Genomic DNA, 21,303 nt, shown 5'->3' on the forward strand with positions numbered 1-21,303 from the left:
TAATCTTGGTGTAAGACTTGACAGTGCTCTCAAATTTGATGCACAGATTAAATGAGTGGTCAAGTCCATTTTTTTCCAACTGAGACAACTGGTCAAAGTGAAACCATTTCTTTCTCCGTAACACTTTGAGATTTTAATCCATGCTTTTATCACAACTCATTTAGATTAATGCAATGAACTTTATGATGAGCTGCATCACTTTCTTGTGTGCAGTTGGTCCAAAATGCTGACCCCCAAACTTGGAACCAAAAGACAAGAACATGTTAACCCAATTTTGGCTGAACTTCACTGGTTTCCGGTTAGTTTCCGGATTCATTTTAAAATTCTTTTATTATTGTTTTCAAATGTGTTCATGGCCTCGTTCCACAGTATCAGGACGACCTGATCCAGTCCTACGCTCCCTCTCAGGCTGGCAGATCAGTCTTTGTTGGCTGTCCCTAGAAATAATGCCAATTCCCCCAAACTTTGGAACAATCTGCTGTTTCATATCAGGCAGGCTGACTCACTTCTTCTTTTTTTTTCTCTGTGAGTAATTGAGATGTTAGCTCTTATTGTTTTTATTGCTTGATTGCTTTATTATTTTAATATTGTTTTATCCGTCCTTATGTCTGTGCACAGCACTTTGGCTTCTTACCACTTTTATTGTTTGTTTCATGATTTTAGTCTTTTTTATCTCTCCTAATGTATGTGTACAGCACTTTGGACAACCGTGTTGTTTTTGAAGTGCTTTATAAATAAAGACTGATTGAAACAAGGCAAGGTGTGCGTCAGTTAATCAAGAGCTGGAATATCTAAGTGGCTTCAAGTTTTGGCTTAGCCTCTACAATGACCCTCATATTTTGCAGATGTAAAACTCGACCATCATGTGTGTTCAGACCGTCTCCGCTCACAGGGTCCTCTGTGGGACTCCGGTGTGAACGTCCCCCCCACCTCGCCATGCAAACACACACGTGAGAGCATGAAAGAGTGAATGAGAGCGAGAAAAATGAGGCAGTGAGACATAGAGAGAGCGATACACTAACACTTCCTTTGATTCTGCTCAGATGTGCCGGCCTCGGTCAGAGTGATTGTCCACCCCCGCCCCCCCGCCGCCCCTCTTGACCGGCTGCGGCAGCTTTCAAAGTGCCTTTAATCTCATAATAAAGTTAGTGATGCTCCTCTGGACACACAACCCGCTCCCTGGTGAATGTGCTCACGCTGGTCCGACCAACAGTAATTACGTGTGCGGCTTATTAACGCTTCGTGGGCACATCTAATCCTCAGCTGTATATACAACTGTTATTGTGGGGCCTGCTGTTTGTAGTGAGAGGATACGCGGATAAAGGGTGCTGTGAATACAACGTGAATAAACGTCAAGAGGTTCAGATGAGAACCGGCCTCGCAGCGTCGACAAACAGACGTCTGTCCTCCCTTTTTGTGGGCTGGGAAACGCTTTATTAGAAAGGTAAATGGAACTTAATTGACGCTTTTTAAAGGGCTAAAATGTCCACTTTTGCAAGCTGTGAGGTTAACTAACTACAGCTTGACTCAACAATATCCAACATTTTCCAGGATGCCTTTGAACAACCCAAAGACGGCGTGCCAGAACTTGATCCAAGGTTTTCAGACTTCAAACAAACACGACGAAACACAACAACACAACTGTCAGATTTAAGGGTCCTGCTCCTAATGATTTGCCCTTAGAGATAATTTCTTGGCATTTTAATTTTATTCAGGTACAGAGGAGATAAAGGGAATGTGGTAAAAGAGAGCAGAGGAGAGACTTCTAACAATTCTTATAAACTTTCAGAAACCCTCCAGGTGAAGTCTACGTTGCTGCCACTGCGTCCGAGGGGAAACTTCCACCAGTCTGCAGAATTATCACCAGCCGTTACAATGAGCACGTTCTGGCTTGTAAACAGGGTTCATGTCAACCTCCAGGGTTTAATTAAAGGTTACCAAAGTCAAAGCACTTCTGGCAATGACTGTGATGTCATCTCATGTCGCCTGCGTCTGGACAAAAAGGATGCACTTGAGCTAGGGATGTCCCAGTTGATGTCAGGAGATCTAGGTATTTCAGCCAAGCCTGATGCACGGCAACATAACTATGGCCACAGACACTCACCCACATCCCAACAACAACATTGCCAGCTCAATAAGTTATCCTGGCTCGTTTAAATCAACTTAACATAATGAGTTAAGAGATTTTAACTGATTTTAATGAGTTCTTGGTCTTTCCAACTTAAGGGCTTAAGCCAGTTCAATGAGATGTGTCACTAACCTGACAATATGAGTTTTACAAAAGTAACTGAACCTCTCAGTCTTGCACTGACCGTGACCATTGGTGTGGTAGCAATATTAAAGCGCCATAAAAATAGTGAAATTTCGTCTTAATTTGATAATGGGCGAATATAAGATCTTTAAAAATATGTCAAAAGCTGCCATAAAAGCAAGAGTTAAAGTAACTTGAAAAGGCAATTGATGTAAATACTGTACATGCAGTTAGTTAAACTGGAAAATGTAAGTTTAAAGACATAAAAGGTTTCTCAAATGGGTGATGTAGTTAGTAGCTTTGTTTGAACTCAAATTATCAAGTTAAAATGTTACAAAATCTATTACACCTAAGGTCCAAAGTAAAAGATTATCAGCACCTCAGCCCTGTTGGAGACAGCGTTGTTATTTAAATGCACACCTTACACCACCATTTCGGGAGGTTGTACACTCAGTTCCCACTCAGGTGCTCGGATATAAGATCCCAGTGACTTGGCGTTATTTTCTACTTGGGTCACATTGCACCAGTTGTGCAGGTGGTGGATCTTTCTCACAGCGTCTAGGAAAGTCATCACAAGAAACTGGTACAAACTTCAGTCTCCTACTCGGAACCAGTGGCTGGATATCATAACGGAAATATGGACAATGGAAAAAAAGAGTCATGTGCTACGTCTGAGGGAAGGTTTGTTAGAGAAAAGATGGCAGAAGTGGACGTGTTGCATGCAACCACCATTATAAGTAAGACAACTATTGGGAAAGGAAGAAATTTCTCACTGTATGAATGCTATGTTCCTCCTTAGGCGTATTTTATCTTTACTTTCAATTATTCCATCTACTCAGGTGTTTCACATTTTGAGCAGAATTTATGTGCAATTGTATTTCCTTAAAAAAACTCAATAAACCCTAAGTTATAAAAACAAAAAGGCTACAACATCACGAGTTAAATAGTTAATAGAAGTTTGTGAGTTGAAACAATCATAATTCACACAATAAATGGTTATTAATTAGAATTAGAAAACCTTCATTTGGAGTTAAGCACTAATATATCTTAATTTATATATCCTACCTTTCTGAGTTGAAACAAAGCTTTTCTCAAAGTTGAGTTTACTCGTGCATTTAGGGCAGCTTTTGAACTTAAGTTTACAAGTTAAACAAACCGGAAATTTATTACAGTTTGCAAACAGCCGGCTTCATGAGTCACAGCCTTAAGACTACACACGGCGTCCAGCAATCAAACACACAAAATACACACAAATCTACAGTGTGAGAAATAAAAGTGCATCTTTTTGGATGAATCCCTCTTTTGAGATAAAGTTCAAAAGGAGCAAAAGACCACACTAGCTGGTTTGGCTACGGATTAAGGCCGGCTCGAGGATTCAAAGTTTGTTAAAATTTCATGCTTTGATGTTTGAATCAAGCCTCTCTGATCCCGTATTTGCTGAGCCAGCACTGCTGCTGCTGCTGCTGCTGGTGCTGCTGGTCTCATTCAGTGTATTAGCGGATTAGGCTGGGAGGTTTCCGTCTTACCAGGCCGTTACAGTTGCTCAGGGCCACTTTACTGGAGTGCGGTTGGTCTTGGAGGTGTCCTACGTAGTGGCAGTGGGGAGAGTATGGGTGACTCCAGGCTAATCGACCCCTCTTCCAGTACTCCACCCTGAACTGACGAGACAGCAGGCCTCCCTGCAGCGTCAGGTTCAGCAGGAAGTTGTTCCGTGACGTCGACAGCTGGTAGAAGAGCTGAGAAACAGAAAATGTAATGTCTGAGATGTACAAGAACTTTTATTTTAAGGTGTGGGGGAAAAAAAAGAGCTACTTCAAAAAGCATCGTACAGAGTCAGGCAGCCTGTCGTCAGCGCTGCGTCTACTTCTTCTTTGGTGGTGTTGGGTCGTTTCCGCGTCCAGCGTCTCGCCATTAGGTCCGACACGTACTGGGATGGCGATCTCATACTGGCCAAGACTGGACAAGAAAGCAGCTGGAGAAAGAGAAAGAAAAGGCACATAAAAAACACATCCGTCTATCATTATTATTATTATTATTATTATTATTATTATTATTATTATTATTATTATTATTTATTATCATTGGAAAACCCAGCTGGCAAAGACAAAACTTGCAGACTTTCTCGTCCATTTCTAGGCAGGGTTTCCCCCTCCTCCGTGAGGCCAAAGGGACGTTGCCATGGTTACCTTGAAACCGTATACTTCCTGTCTGTCCCAGACTGTGCCGGGGACTGGTGGAGATTTATTGTCCAAACACACACAGCTTCCAAACAGCTAACGTCAGCTACCCAACAGGCAAAGGTCACCGGCAAATGAGTCCGCAGTTTTCATCAAACGTTTCGCTCTCGGTTGGAGGAGGAGCGGCCCATTCCCACACTAGAGTAAATACCCCAAGATCAGAGTTCCCTGGTACAGACTTGGAAAAAGGTCCGGGCTCGAGAGATTCAGGCGGTCGTCAGCAGATACGGTAGCTCTGAACAAACAGCGGGAACAATAACTAATAACTGCCTTCGCCGTATTCTCGACATGGGAACACTGGTGCAAAAATATGTTTGGAGTTCACATGATTTAAATTGAGAGAACAAAAACTGGCAATGCTTTCAAATATTATGAATGACTCAGCCTTTTCTGCATCTTAATTTTATGTTCAATGTTCTTCCATCATCGCTTTGGCAAAAACACGCATCCAGGAAGGGTTCACGAAGGCGGGATGGAGCTGTAAAGTTTTTACTGGAGCAATTGTGAAGCTGTGAAAACTGCACTGGAAAAAAAAAAAGACTGCAGCTCCGGTTTAGATTTAGACTAAATGAACGGTTTGACCTTTTTATCACCTCTGTTATCTCTGTTCCCACCTTTCCTCATTTCCAACAACACACCTGCTGCTAATGGTCTTATCTGCAGTTGCGTTCTTCCCACTGCGATGTTCAAGCTCCTTTTGTGTGTCCAGACTTAACCTGACATAACCAATTCTTATCAGAATATGAGTCTGCTAACATTTGGATTTCATTATCTCATTTCATTATCATCGTCAAAAAAAAAAAAAAAAGTCTGCATACAACTGGATAGTCCAACAACCAATCAGAGTAATTTTGCTGGGACTAAATTCAACTCCGAGCCGAGCTTTTTGATTTTGTGTATGACCACATCAATGCTACTCCTCTGTCCATCACCACATAAAGCCCACCCAAACAATCTGATTGACCCAGTAGATCATTGCCAGAGAATAATCAGCCCTCAATGGAGCGACGCCAGACCAACTTCCCGCCACAAAGTGCTCGTGCGAGAGGAAGTTAGTTCACCTTCCAAGGAAGTTCAGACCTGGCATTAACAAACACAAACATTAAAAATGATGTAATTACTGTGTCAGGCTTTGCAGTGTTTTACTTACATTACAGTGTTACACTTTGAAAATGTTTTCAAGGAATTACCGTATTACACAAAAGTGACAATCAATAAGAATCCACTGGCGTTTAGTGTGAAAATGTAGCTTTTAACTAATGAATATGCAACACAGATCTGTTGGAAAACAAGGTCAGATACACTATCAGCCTTAAACTCAAGCTCTTACACCTAAAGTTTGTATTCATTCAGCAGAAACTGTTAACATGTCATGTTTAACCTCCTGAGACCCTGTGTCCTCTTATGGGGACATTACGTTTTAGGTTTGTGGAAGTTTATTCTACTTCATTTAGACCCGTTGAGACAGGACAGAAGTGGACAAGGTACAAAACCTCATCAAGTTTTACAGTTGAAACGAGTTTGTTTATGCATTTTAACTTTTCTAGTTTGATATGACGCACAATTTAACAAACTCTATTAATAGTGACAAGTTTCAACATCGCTAATTAGCAAGTACTCGTTTGAGGACCTTGGGTTTATTGTTTTCAATCCTGGTTTTGCTCAGCCGTGTTCAGGTATTAAAATAGTTTTATACATTTGCTGCACATTGGTGACTTTATTGTATTAAACAATGAAATAATCCCTGTGTCCACATATGGGGACTACTACCCATCCAAAGTTTTTTATACTTCTTAGGTTCTACTAATCCTAAATATTTTATTAAAAATATTATAATATTATATTTTAATATATATTAAAAATGTGTTGCGAAAAAAGTTTGGGTCTCAGGAGGTTAAGGTTAAAAATCCTAGTTTAAAAACTCCAGTTTCATTTCCAGACGGTCACTAGCTGAGTTTCCGTTATTTCAGAAGCAGATATTTCTGAATTTTCAATGAAGTATTTTAAATTGTGCATTGTACGTGTTTCCATCGAAAGGTGTTTTGCCAGTGAGCCGTAACTCTCGTGAAGTCTCGTCATTCGACTTCAAATGAACTGGTCACATGACCCCCTGCTGCCGGCTGACGGGGAAATTGCAAGAAAAAAAAGTTTTTCCATTGCACTTTGATGATAAACTTTTATATCGTTACATCTGTAAGTGGCAAAAGCTTTAAGTGGCTTTATTAATGATATTCGTTATATGAAAAAAAAAAGCCTAAAGCCATCTATCATTTTAAAAAGATATTAGGACAAAAACACTTGGAAGCTATCAGATTTTTTCCCATTAAAACCATAAAATCATCCGACTACAATGGATCTCGCTGATGGAAACACTCATGAGCTCTGTTTCTCAAACTTCCTAAAAAGCGTCGCCTCCCTATGAACCCTGAGCTGTTTTCCACAACACGTCCATCCTGCTCTCCCAAACCACAGCAAGTAATAAGGCAGGTGGTACCTCCATTACTTCTGAAGCACGGGAAAAGCTCCCGGAGAGAAAATGAATGCAGGGTGTTAATAAAGTAAATATGAGTTACCTCCATGGAAGAAATTAATGAGACCTCACACAGAATAAACGGTAATGAAAGCCAGCCAAACAAATTAGCCTGCAGTTTGAAATAAAGGTTAGAGCGGAAGCGTTTCTCCACAGGATTTCCAAGCGGTTCCCACAGAAAGTCTGTCCACGCCACAAAGGAAACAAGACACATGTAGCTATTATGGGGTTGTTTTCATGTGCAAAATATTTTTAGGATGCAGCGTCTCAACCGTTTAAAAGCAAAGTTTGATTTTAGGAGCTCAAAATAAGCTTTATTAAAGGCCTTCAGAAGTGTTCTTGGTCATTCTGTTCCTTTTAAACTTCTTTTTTTTTTGGCTGCCATCTGGTTTAATTACCCATATCTGATGTTTCACCTCTTAACAGGCAGCAAATTCAGGCCATAGGAGGCTCTCAGTAGTACCTGGTTGTGCAAAAAAAAAAGTGGGCTAGACACCCAAACAGAGATCAAAGCGTCGGTGGAAACATGCGTGCTAAATTTAACAGGAGAAAACACCCTGAGCACCATGGTCACACACGGTGGAGTCTGTGCTGATAAATATGTCCCCGGGTCTGTTATCGCCAAATGAAAATAGTGGAAGGAAGTACTGTGGATGGAAAAGTGCCTCTCCCTCCAGGCCAGACACACCTCCAGGGCACCTCAGGCCCCTTTTGAAGCGAAAACTACAAAAGCAGGAAGAATCTGTGATTAACCGGTGTAAAGTGTGAGTCTCGTAAATGATGCAGATAAAAGATTTTAAAATATAATGTGCAGCAGAGACTGGTGATCCATGCACAGAAGTGATAAATAAACACCTGGACATCTATAGACCTGAGGGTGCTTTTTGTGGTTTGAAAAACTGCAGAAGAAACTGCAGGTAACAAAGTAGTTAAAGTAGATCCAAGCATGTTCTGGAAGGCCGCACTTTCAATTAGATCTAATATTTTAGAGTTGTCCCTAATATTCTTGCATCAGTCTGGATAAGATCCTTCTCTATTTCTAACAAGCCGCTTCCATGGTCTCTAAAGTCTGGTGTGGAAGAAGTTGACCGGAGCCCCGTCCTTAACCCCATCCAACACCTTTTGAATGAACTGGAATGTCGACTGTGGGCCAGGTCTTATCGTCCAACATCAGTGCCTGACTCCACTAATGCTCTTGCGGCTGAATGGGATCAAATCCCTGCAGCTGTTCCAAAATCTTGCAGAAAGCCCTGCCAGGGAACTGGAGACTGTTATTAGCAGCAATTGTTTGCAGTTAAATGCTAAAATATCTCATCTGGACTTAGTGTTTGAGTGATCTTACAGATTCAGCTCGGTGTATGGGTTGGAAAAGGTGAAATCAGGGATACTAGCATACTAGCATGCTAACGTCATCGGCGGGGACCCTGATTAGAAACACAAGAAAGCTGAGAGAAGTGATTCATTAGCTTAAGTTAAATGTTTTATATGTTCCAGCTGTAGCGCGTGTGCACAGGCACACAGGCAGATATTAACAAAATATACTGTAGACGCCGAATGAATTTGCTCTTTTAGTGGTTCTGAAAAGACAGAAAAAGTAAGAATACTGGTTCATATACTGGTGTATTTGATTACACAGCGCTCAGAACGTTTCACCGCAAGACACTGTTTCAGACTGGACCATTTTCAACGTAGCGCTTCTAAACACGCATGGTGCGACTGGGTCACTGCGAGACGTGGTGAAGATGGAAAGGTCCGAAAATTAAGGGAACGAGAAGACTGAGAGAGGCCAAAAATAGGTGCCGTGTTGGTCGTTTGGGTTATTTTTTAAGGTGACCAGACGTCCCTGATTTCTGGGGACAGCCCCCATTTTGGATGACCTCCCATCCCCAAGTTCATGAATGAGAAAAAAATGTTACACACACACTACAGTTATTACGGTAGCCGGTTGCAGTCAATCTACTGCACTAATTCCCCTCTCAACCAGTAGAAAACGTTGTGAACACATGATAATGCATGAAAAAAATATGTGATACTGTCAGAATAGCTGGGATAGGCTCCAGAAACCTCCGCGACCTTAGCAAAGCCGCCCATCATCACAACATCAGCCCTTCTTCAGCTCTGTTTTTGGTCTCCACCAAAATCCGGTGGAAACATCCTGACTATTTAGCCGCTCTCTGCCTCGTCTGTTGGTGCTGGGCAGGAACCGTAGAGTGGGTTATTCAAGTTGAGTTCAAGGTTTTTTGGAAGACGATGCCTCCTTCTGGAAACAAGTTTGATGAGAGCGGTGAGAGTGGACCAAAAAATTAAAGCTGCGTGCAAGAATTTCAAAACAACGAGCTGAAAGATGCCCCAGAAAAGCCGAGGAAAACTGCAGGAGCGGCCGATCCGCCGCGGGTTTGTCAATATCAGTAACGTCTTTTACCTCACACAAAGCCTAACAAATCTATTGTTAGAAAAACACTAATTAGTTCAGGTTTAAAGATCTGATTTCCTGTACCGGCGTTAGGTCTCAGAGGGAATAAGCCACGTCACGGTTTGAGAGGCGGGTTTGTTTGAAGGACGCAGACTATTAGAGACAGATGGCTGTGTGGGGTCAGGGGTTAAGTTTAGGAAATACACAATCACAGCCTTGTTCTGGGTGATGAGACACGGACACTCGGGGAATTTATGTCTTTAGGGGGATTTCTGCTGCTGGAGGTTCAGCGTGAATGTGTGTGACAGAGAGAGGCTGGGAGGTGAGGGAGGTGAGGGAGGTGAGGGAGGCGGACACGTGGCCACAGCAGCATGATTTGTGGAAGCATAGTTCAAGTTCAGACAGTCCAGACCTGCAAGCCTCGGCAGGTCAGACCTGAAAGCTTTTCAGCGGATGAGCTCATTTCAGTCAGCGTTTTCTCAACTCGTGTCGTATGGAGGACCGACTCTGCCACAATTACACATAAATAAACACCTACAGATATATAACATAAATAAATAAACGCTATTTATTTATTTATTTACTGATGCACGCACTTCAGCATGCACAATGAAATGTGCAGATGAAAGGACTGTCCACACTGGCTGAAACTTTCGCCTGTTGGTTGATCGGTGAGTCCATGGATCGACTGCACATGTCTTGCTTTTGACTTTTTTTTTAATAAAATGGCACCGCAATGGCAGGCCAGAGTCAATGTAGGCGACCGTGTGACTTCAAACCAGGATATTGCTGCAGAACTGAGGCTTAGCTGATGCAGTAGAAAGTAATAGATTAATTAATTTATTTATGGTATATATCTGTACGGATTTATTTTTTATATCAGAGCTGGTCCTCCATCGTGTTGTAGTTGACCATGATCATTTTAAAAAAGAAAATAAAAAATATTAAATAAATCTCATAAAAGTGTTTTGTTTTTAATTATTAAACCTAGGCAGTGCTGACAAGTTTTTTTGTTTGTATTCTTTCCTGAAAAAACTGAGAAACAGATTTCACTTTATGCATCATAAAATATATTAAAGTCATGCTTCTGTCAAAGACTGAAAATAATTAAAGCAAGCAAAGTCAGGACAATACATTTAACCAAAAATGGAGATCGTTCATGAATCACTTCAATTTCTTGTCAATGCTGCCTGCTAGCTTAATGCGTATTACACCGATCAGGCATAACATTATGACCACCTTTCCAAATCTAGCGTTGGTCTCCTTTGTGCCTCGAAAACAGTTGTGACTCATCAGAGAATGGACATGGATCTTCTGGAAACACAATGTTATTAGTGGGGGGACTTTGGATCCTATGGGTTGAGGGGAGGGGCCTCTGAGGATCAACCCACAGATACTTGATCAGTTTTGGGATCTAGTGAATTTAGAGGCCAGGTCAAAAACCTTGTGCTGTTTTGTGTTTTTCTGATTTGTTCCTTAACCTTTTTTGTGTGTGTGTCAGGCTGCATCCTGCTGCCATCAAGGAGTGTCATTGCTATGGTGGTGGTGGTGGTGGTGGTGGGGGGGGGGGGTCCAAATGTTTCCCAGCAGAACACAACTATTGTATTACATCGTCAGAAATGATTAATGTTATTCACTATTACTGTCAGTGGTTTTAAAGTTGTGGCTCATCTCCGTCTTTTAGTTTAAATTGTTTTAAAATACTTTTTCTTTCACTTATTTATGTGTGTATTTACTTACACATTAATTTGTTTTGTATTTAGTTATTTTGCATGTTTTATTTATTTCTTCTTTTAATCCATCATGTGCCATTAGCCGTATAAATGCGATATAAAAATGTGTGTGGATTAATTTTGAACAGAGACATATGTCGAGTAGTTTTGCAGTTTTTGTCAAATAACACAACCAGGCATGGAGATGTATATTTGTATTGTTTGTACTGAAATCTCCCCTCAATAAAAACTGAATTTAAAAAATAAGAAAAGACTGAATATAGTCCCTGTTGTGAAAAGAGTGGTTAAATAAAACCCAAACCCAATTTATGTGAATATGTTCTGATATAAACTGAATTTAATATTTTTAAATTTGTGTCTCCTCTTAAATTGTTCAAACAGGTAGAAATCACTGTTTCATCTACACACTCACCTTGTGACTGGCCAAACTCATCCCTGTGACCTCCTGCGACCTCGGTGGCAACCATGACGACCATGACAGTGCAGACCAGACCAGTCCTCCGTAGCATCTCCATGGTTACTACAGTAGTTGCTATAGTAACAGAATTCAGTGCAGTGGTCCCCGGGCCTCTGTCCCAACATGTCTCCTGCCCTCTCGGATGCCCCGTCGCCTAGCAGTGGGACAGCTCAGCGCTCTGTCGGGCCATGGCTGCAGGAAGAGCTGAGTCAGCAGCACCTACTGCAGCGCGAGCGGTCGGTCGGCGAGTGGCGATGGCGAGCGGAGAGGAGTCCTCATAGACGGTAGAAAACACCTGGCCGGACGTCTCAAGGGGCTCAGCGGGGCGGGCTTTTATGCACACACTCCTCTCGGCTGCCCTGTGGGAAAGAAACTGTTCAGTAACTACAGGAGGAAGGCCCGGAAAAGGGAGTGAAAGGGAGGGGACGGACAGATTTAGGCTCAAAGAGGAGGGAGGAACGAGGGAGACATCGTGAAACACAGACCGAGAGAGAGAGAGAGAGGGAGAGCATGAGATCCCATTGACCCGTGCAGTTCCCAGTCTAACGAGACAAATCTACCCAGTTCATACTCAAGGACTTCCCCGGTCCTGTTATTGTTCCTCCAGATAATCAATCTTGGCTTTAGCCAGGGGCAAGCGCACGGCCTTTCACTCTGATGACCAGGGACAACAACCTGAGGCCCCCCCCGAGGACCCGCACTTTGAGCCGCCTGCCCACCGGAAGGAGTTCAAACACAAAGGAAGCCATTGATCTTGTAAAAAAAAAAAAAAAAAAAAGAAGCAGTGCTTAATGCTCAAACGGGGCTTGAAGTGGGTATTATGTCAGAGGGTCTGGGGGTAAAATGAGCCAATTTGAGAGGAGCAGCAGGTTGCCATCACCGCTGTGCTGGCTGACTCTGGTGGTTGGTTGTATGGCTGAGTGATTTGTTGGCAGGCGGCCTGACTGGCTGCACTGCTTACTAATTGGCCGTCGTCCTGCGTAGCTGACTGATGTATGTGTGCCTGTATGGAGCTTTTTGTTTTGTGTTTTTTTAACATTTGAGACAAAGCTATGATAATTATACCTTGACTGACACTGAGGGTATTACAATATATCATCATAGGGCTGGACGGTTCATACAGAATACTGATATACAGTGGGGGAAATAAGTATTTGATCCCCTGCTGAATTTGTATGTTTGCCCACTTCCATAGAAATGATCAGACTCTGGTTTTTATGGTTGTTTACTGGTTATGGGTATAGACAGAATGTCAGTCGAAAATGCATAAAAAACACACAATCTAAAAGTTATAAATTGTTATGTATTTTATTAAGGGAAATAAGTATTTGATCCCCAACAATTCACTTAGAATTCAGGCTCCTACAGATTGGCTGGTGCGCATGTGGCACACAGCTGTGCTCAGTCAACTAATTACCAATACTCCTGATCTTAACTCGTCATGTATATAAAGCACACCTGCTCTAAGAATCAGTTTCTTACATTCCAACTTCTACAGCACCATGGGCAAGACCAAAGAGCTGTCAAAAGATGTCAGGGACAAGATTGTAGACCTGCACAAGGCTGGTATAGGTTACAAAACCATCAGCAAAAGGCTTGGTGAGAAGGTGACAACTATTGGTGCCATTATTCGCAAGTGGAAGACCCATAAAAGGACCATCAACTGTCCTCGGTCTGGAGCTCCCCGCAAAATCTCGCCTCATGGAGTGAGGATGATGATGAGAAAGGTGAGGGAGCAGCCTAAAACAACACGGCAGGAGCTTGTTAATGATCTGGAAGCAGTTGGGACCTCCGTCACCAAGAAAACAGTTGGCAACACACTGCACCGTTATGGATTGAACTCTTGCAGTGCCCGCAAGGTCCCCCTGCTCAAGAAGGCACATGTACAGGCCCGCCTTAAGTTTGCCAGTGAACATCTAAATGACTCAGAGAAGGCTTGGGAGAAAGTGCTGTGGTCTGACGAAACCAAAGTTGAGCTATTTGGCATTAACTCGACCCGCCGTGTTTGGAGGATGAAAAAACATGAGTATGACCCAAAGAACACCATACCCACGGTTAAGCATGGAGGTGGAAACATCATGTTTTGGGGCTGTTTTTCAGCAAAGGGTACAGGGCAACTTCACCGCATTATGGGGCCAATGAATGCAGCCATGTACTGTAACATCTTGGACAAAAACCTTCTTTCCTCAGCAAGAACACTGAAGATGCCTCGTGGGTGGGTTTTCCAACATGACAATGACCCAAAACATACTGCCAGGACAACAAAGGAGTGGCTCAAGAAGAAGCATATTAAGGTCATGGAGTGGCCTAGTCAGTCTCCAGACCTTAACCCGATCGAAAACCTGTGGAGGGAGCTGAAGCTCCGAGTTTCCAAGAGGCAGCCAAGAAACTTGAAGGATTTAGAGACTGTCTGTAAAGATGAATGGGCCAAAATCCCTCCTGCGCTGTGTGCAAACCTGGTGACCAACTACAAGAAACGTCTCATCGCTGTGCTTGCCAACAAAGGTTTCTCTACAAAGTACTGACTTGTGTTGTGCTTGGGATCAAATACTTATTTCCCTTAATAAAATACATAACAATTTATAACTTTTAGATTGTGTGTTTTTTATGCATTTTCGACTGATATTCTGTCTATACCCATAACCAGTAAACAACCATAAAAACCAGAGTCTGATCATTTCTATGGAAGTGGGCAAACTTACAAATTCAGCAGGGGATCAAATACTTATTTCCCCCACTGTATATATTTTTTTTTTTTTGGTTATGATATGAATTTTTAATATACCAGTGTATTTGATTACACAGCGTTAGGAATCCTGCACCACAAGAAACTGTTTCAGATCATTTTCAATGTAGCTTCTAATAAACACGCATGGTTTCACTGTGACGTGTGGTGGAGATGGAAAAGTCAGAAAAATGAAGCGGCAGAATGAGACGACTTGTGGCATAAAAAGGTGCCGGTTTGGTTGACCTGTCCCCCGGCTAAATCTGTGCCCAATTTTAGCTTTTTATAAATGAGGGAATAAAAAAGGTTGCGCACAGACTACAGTTATTACGGTAGCTTTGCTATTGACATTACAGGCATAACAGACATTAAATATCTTCAAATATGAATAAATATGTTAAAATAAATGAAACTGTATTTGTCCCTGTTTCTTCATTTCATCTACATTTAATTCTTTGTTTTTCATCAGTAGTTGGTGCTAACATGGAGCCATGTAAACATGTTTTGCTACTAGTGTGGGATTATTCTGCAATATTTACTCATCATCACAGTAAAATAGTCCATCCTCAGTCAATCTACTACATTAATTCCTCTCACAACCAGTAGAAAATGCTGTGAACATGATTATACACGAAGAAAAACACTGTGATACCAATGATGATATGGATCACTCAACTTTCTTTTACATACTAAGACATTTTACAGTTCTGCTCTGCATCAGAACTTCAAATTGGGACACCGACCTCCCGCGGTGGCACCCAGCAGTCAGAAGATTTGCCTCCAGAGATACCGGCATTTTACTCGGTAAGGTTTTGGTTTCTTTGCAAGAGAAAGGTGGCAGAGTGGCAGCGTTGGAATCACGGCTGGCAGATCGTGGTTGCAAGTGTCTCGGAGCTTTACTTGTGGAGTTATTAGGCAAAGAGTGTTTACTAAAGGAAATTAACGGGAAATGAGTGAGCCCAAGTGTCTTGGGCCAAATCCTTGTCCCGGGAAATGTTTCAGAGTGTGTTCTGTGGCATTCGGGCTCAGTCTGTGTAGGTCTGAGGTGAAGCTTTTTGGGCAAAGTAAGTTGTAGAGTAGTTGTGGTTAGTCCCAGTGTTGTTTTGTTTGGGTTTTCTCTGTGAGCTCTGGCTTCCTCACACAACTGTGCCAGGTTAATTGGCGATACTAATTCGACTATAGGCGTGTATGTGAGTGTGAATGGTTCTTTATTTTTCTGTGTGAGCCCTGTGACAGACCGGCCACTTGTCAAGAGTGTACATCCTAAAGGCAGTTGGGACAGACTCCTGCCCTCCTGTGACCCAGTAGAGGATGTGTTCAAATAGATAATGACAAAGATGAAATTGTAAAATATTGTGTGACGTGTGCTTTGAACTGGAGACATATTTGGAAATCTGATTCTAAAAAAGTACTGCACACGCACCTTTACATTGCACCAGTGACTATATGTAAAAGGTTTAAATGAGGATAAACCCTCTTCACCTATTTGATTTACCAGAGATCAGTTTTCAAGCTCGGTGTTGTGGCTCCGGCTCCTGCCATCTTGGCAGACTCTGCATAACTCATGGCTACTCTAAAAATGCTCAGAGAGGTGGAGCAGAGGCAGGTGGGTTATGTCTTGGCTGGCTGCTTGCAGCGTGCGACGAAACCCACCTGTCAGGCCTCTAACAATGAATAACGTTAAGGCTCGATGTCAATTAAAAAGGAGAGTTTTACCAAAAATGCATCCCCTGTGCATTGTCACCAATAGGGAAATATGACTATAGAGACTAAACACATGTTTATTTCTGCTGTAAAGTTGATTTTGAAGCCACCCTCAAGTGACTTTAATGTTCTGCAGGTTTTGGCACTTCTACGCTTTCCCTAGAGGTTGTGGCTTGATTGCATTTTTTAACAATTTAAGTCTAATATCCAAATGAGTTACGCTAGAGGTGACTAATGTAGTCTCAAGCAGAGGCTAGAGGTCTGGTTTCTAACCCCACACCCTTCCATTTCTTTGACTCAACCAAAGATGATTCACGGGACAAAAGGTTTTATTCTATCCTGTTCACTCATTTTTATAAATGGCGTATAATGACACACCTGGACAGATGTGTATCGTCTGCATATAGTAGATGCACAAGGCCATTTTCAGGATAATTAAGGATAAAGAGTAAGAAAAAGACTCGATAAAGACTAGGTAAAGACTTGACAGACTAGAGAGTTTGTGAGGCTGCATGCAGATGATCACTGGGAGGTAACAGTTCAGCCAGACACCACAAATTTAAATCTTGGCGAAAGGAATTTTGTTGATTTTCCACGTTGCTAATTTGGCTGTCGTGCTCTATAAATAAACTCCAAGATCCTTCTCAGTTGAGCACTACTGCTTTCTAAGTTTTTTTTTTTTTTCAAATTTGAGACCAACATAGATCAAGTCTGCTCTGTAATAATAAAGAAAAATGACTTCTTCAGACCCAGAGTACCCATTACAAAAACAGACCAGTCCCATATTCACGGGTGCCCTTCTCTTTGACGTGAGTTTCCGGAATACAGATTGCAGTGTCAGCTAAAACCCAACCCTTGCTATCCTCCAGTAAAGTCTGCCCACCCAGTTCACTCTTGTCCCAGCCTCCCCCAATCTCTCCCAGCCCTCCCCTCCCCTCCCCTGCCCTCCCCTCCCCTCCCATCCATCCCTCCCTCAGAGCCGTCTGGGGAGAGAAGAGCGAGCGGAGACGCCACACTGGCCCAGATGGCTGGCGGCTAACCAACTGCAGCCAAAGGTAATCGGAGGCAGATGGGAAACCTTTTGGTGACGAGAGCAGGGGGAACAAGTTGCCTCCTGAAAAGAAGAGGAAAAAAAACAAGTGCAAAACCCGAGGGGGAAAGAAGGAGAGACAGCGAGAGTGTAAGCTATTCAAGCCAGCTGGGAGAGCCATTCTTGAGTGTTAATACTTTAAACTGAGTGTGCAGGAATGAGCCGAAAAGAGCCTTAATGTCCCTCCCGTTTCATTTCAAACAGCAAAGGGCAGGTACAGTAAAAAAGAGAGCTTGCTTTAAAAACACTGAGGGGTCTTTGTACCGTTGCAGCTTCCCTCATATGTGGAACAACTAAAAGTCTTTCTCTGTTCCCCTCCCTCCGGCCTTCTCCCAGTTATTTCCTGCACAAGCCAAACTCCCCTCCATTTTCATTACTTCTTCTGCTCCCGCTCTCGATTTATTGTGGGGTTATTAAACTTGCAGCTTGATATCAAGTGCTTTTCATTACCACTAACTCTTCTATTGTTTATTTAAAGCAGAGAGAGTGGGAGGGATATGACCCCCACCAGCGCTGTCCCTTGTTGCTTTTAAAGTAAAGCTCCTTTAAAAAAGATTTGTGGACAGCCTTCCAAAAAAAAAAAAAAAAAAAAATCCCCACACAACAACATGCATGCACCGCCTTGCACGGCTTTCCTGGTAAATTATTACCCCATTATAAACCACACAGAAATAAAGCTAAATTGAGAGTAAGCTGTCTCGCAGAGGTGATGGCGTTGTACATCTTCTGCGGTCTGTTGTGCAAAACTTTCCCTCTGGGCTGTATCACTTTTGGAAAAATAAAAAACGTATGTTTGTCAGCGGGCCAAGCGAGCACATACACCGACTCTCGGCTCTGTGTTTGGCTTGGATGAGCGGCGAATATCGAGCGTATAGCAAAAAAAAAAAAACGAGGGCCAAGTGGGGAAAGCGGTCCGAGCTGCAGACGGGCCACACAGCTTCCAAACTGCTATCACAATTTGCAAAAAAAGAGGAGGAAAAAAAAAAAAAAAAAGGAGCCGGGAAGAAAGGAGTTGTTGTTAACAAGAGTGCAAAGAGAAAAGTTGGACCACTCGGGATAATTAGGTGGGAATTTAAGGGTGGGCGAAATTTGTAATCAAGCCAGTGGACCCTGGAGCATTTTGACACGTCGCTTTTTTCATATTGTCGTCTTGTAGCGTGCGCCACTTTCCTTGTGCTGTGAGGGATGTACAGTGATACAGTGAAGGCTTTTTTTTTTTTTCTCTTTTAAATACTGGAGCTAACTATGCTGTCCTTGTCTCTAACTGTTGCCAGGGAGAGTGGAGCTATCCGAAAACTAGCACGCTAATCAAAGCCATATGACCGGCTCAAAGTAAAGTCTGTGTGCAGCGAACAGATGCTAAGTGTCCCTCAGCTTAGCTTCAAGTTGAACACTCCCCCTCTCTCCCTCTTTCACACACACTGTCTCCTCTTTGATCAGGGAGTAGCTCATGAATCAGCTTTAGGTGCAGTTTATTATTTCATTAAACTGGCAGCGCGGCTTCTCTTTTCTAATAAGACCGTGAGGCTGTGGGATCAAATGGCTCGTAAGACGAATGTCACAAGTCAGACGGAGCGTTTCAGTCTGCCTCAGCAGCAACTGCTCCCTCAACGGGGGAAATAGAGAAAAAAAAAAAGGAAAAAGAAAAAGGAAAAAGGTTCAGGAATCAGGTCTCCATGTGAAACCATGAACAGGTGATAGAAAGGACCGGGGGATATATCTCAGACTAAACTCTCTGTCTGGTACAAAGACAGAAAGAGAAAGAGGCAGGCATTCCTTTCCCAATTCCCCCAAATAAACAGTGTGCAGATGAAAAGTGGGAACATAAACAGGCCGGAGAACCTCGGATGTGCTCCCCTCACTCTGAAAATGTGCCTCTCGAGTCTGAAACAATATTTAGTGAGAGAGAGAGCTGACTCGACACCAAGTGAGTCAGCCAGCGGCACTGGGAACAGAGCACAGATGGAAGTGGAAGATTTTCTCTTTCTGCTCTTTTATCATATTCGTGTCTGTGCATATTCTTAATCTGCTTTAGGACTGCCGACACCCAGACGACCAACGCTGACACACAACACAGATAGAAGATGCAAATCTTCAATATCTGATGGGGTATGAGAACTAATGTCTGTCATTATTGGACAAAAAAATAAATTATCTATCATTGAAAGAGACTTTAATTCACGCAAATACTTGATGCAATGCAAATCAAACTTGAGTGTGGGTTTGGAAAAGGGTGCACAATTAGGCATTCACAGAAATTCGCCATATTTTGATTCTGTTTAAACATAATTCCTCTGTTAATGTTAACGTAAACGAGTTTGCTTTCAGTGCCACATAAATTAAAGGACTTTATATTACCAGAACTTAAAAAAAACATAACACAGTATATCTGGATCAATTTCAAAAAAGACCACCACTGCATGCATAATGCACGCACAATAAACAAAGCAGATTTCTGCAAAGGCAGCAGATTAAATGACTCATCAATCGTCATTTCATTGAAAGACCACAAACTAGCACGCATGCATCTACATGTCCTATGGCCACTTAAACTGCACATCTGTGCAGTAGCATTTTCTGATTTCAGAGTTTGCAGGAAGGGGAAACAGGGAAGACTCAATCCCACCACACTCCACTTAGTGTACCTGATGTCTGCTGACAGCCACATCATCCATTCACCGGCACACACACACACACACACACACACACACACACACACACACACACACACACACACACTGACTTCCCTGTCATCAGCCAATGAGGAGATCTGAACCGTAAGCAGAGGAGCTCTTGAGGAGAAACGTAGTAAGAATTTAGGAGCAACAACAAAGGCCACAGAGGGCAGCATTAAAAGTCCACACAGGTGCATCAAATGATCTTATTACAGCCCAACTAAAAAGACTAAACTGGGGCGACATTCTCTGCAGGCACATTTCTGGAGGAAGGAGTTTTTGAGAACAGCCTCCTGCCCAGCATCATGTCAGGAGCGTTTTCTTCCAGAGCTGTGCATGAAAGCGGAGGGAGATTAGGGCTACGCAGCCGGGCCAGCGGTCCTACCTTCGTGTCTCCTTTTGCAGAAGTTTCCGCTGCAGGTCTGTCCTCTGTCCTCTGTCCTCAGCAGCAGCAGCAGCAGCAGCGGCGGCGGCGGCAGCAGCGGAGCGGAGAGGAGCGGAGAGGAGGCGGCGCCGGCGGTGCACTGAGGAGACTCAACAGCTCCCACTTCCAGACCCAGAGAGCTGCAGTTTAGAGTCAAGTTTGATGCGGGAGAAGAGAGAAAAAAAAAAGGGAAACGTCCTGTGGTTGGGACTGTCAAAATAAAACGTTTGCAGCAGTTGGCTGCACAACAAAATTCAGTCACTTTACGATCTAGATCTGTAAGACCTTTGATGTAAAATACACACTCCAACCTGTAATAACAACCATTGCCGATGTGTGTTTTGCACACACTTCTTGGCATTTTAGGCAATTAATTGCTCGATTTGCTTTTTGTTGCACCTGTTACTTATATTTCGTGCAGAAAACACAAAAATATTGACTGGATCTGAATAAATAAAAAAAATAAATGAATTCCTATTTTACACCATGATGCCATGCACGACACAATTCAGTTTGGTCACTTTTATTTTATTTTTTTCTTTGCACATGCACATGCAACACCCTCAAATCTAAAAACAGTGCACCCAGTCGGTTTTAAAAATCACCTGAAAAACGGAAGGTTAAGGTACATGCTTTTATTTTGGAGGAACACGTTTTCCTCCCCCGGTTCAGTTTTGCCTCTTTGTGGAAGACTTGATTCAGTGGGATCCTGCTGACTGGCTGCCAGATCTACGATTCTAAGGAAGCAGCTGCAGCCGGTGAGGTGGGGGTAGAGAGCGTGTGGTGTAGGGGTCGGAGTGTCACTATTACCCCGTTCATTGGTTTGGTGCTGTGTGTGTGTCTGTGTATTGCACAGGTGCACGTCTGTGTGTGAGGTTATTCTTTACGGAGACAGTTAGTCACATAAAAATTAGGGCAGAAAAAGTAATTTAGCTTCACTGTACTATGTAGTCAGTATGATATGTTATATAATATCAATAAAAAGTATGCTCTACAAAGAGACTAGTTAAGAGTATATTTCAATTTCTTCCTTTAGTGAATTGATACCATTCTTTAGCCTTTCG

The 21,303-nt window shown here is 42.6% G+C and overlaps 1 protein-coding gene across 1 annotated transcript in view; it reads right to left on the reverse strand.

Moving 5' to 3' along the window:
- adamts10 (ADAM metallopeptidase with thrombospondin type 1 motif, 10) overlaps positions 1 to 20,370 on the reverse strand; it is a 60,746-nt gene extending 40,376 nt beyond the window's left edge. The window contains exons 1-4 of the mRNA XM_047587873.1: positions 20,201 to 20,370; positions 11,577 to 11,980; positions 4,081 to 4,223; positions 3,778 to 3,987 (exon numbers count right to left, since the gene is read on the reverse strand). Coding sequence (XP_047443829.1) covers positions 3,778 to 3,987; positions 4,081 to 4,223; positions 11,577 to 11,679 — 456 coding nt within the window. The 5' untranslated portion in view covers positions 11,680 to 11,980; positions 20,201 to 20,370. The remainder of the gene's footprint in view (positions 1 to 3,777; positions 3,988 to 4,080; positions 4,224 to 11,576; positions 11,981 to 20,200) is intronic.
- Positions 20,371 to 21,303: the final 933 nt, after the last annotated feature.

This window comes from Mugil cephalus, chromosome 6 (genome assembly GCF_022458985.1).
Source record: "Mugil cephalus isolate CIBA_MC_2020 chromosome 6, CIBA_Mcephalus_1.1, whole genome shotgun sequence".
NCBI classification, from domain to species: Eukaryota; Metazoa; Chordata; class Actinopteri; order Mugiliformes; family Mugilidae; genus Mugil; species Mugil cephalus.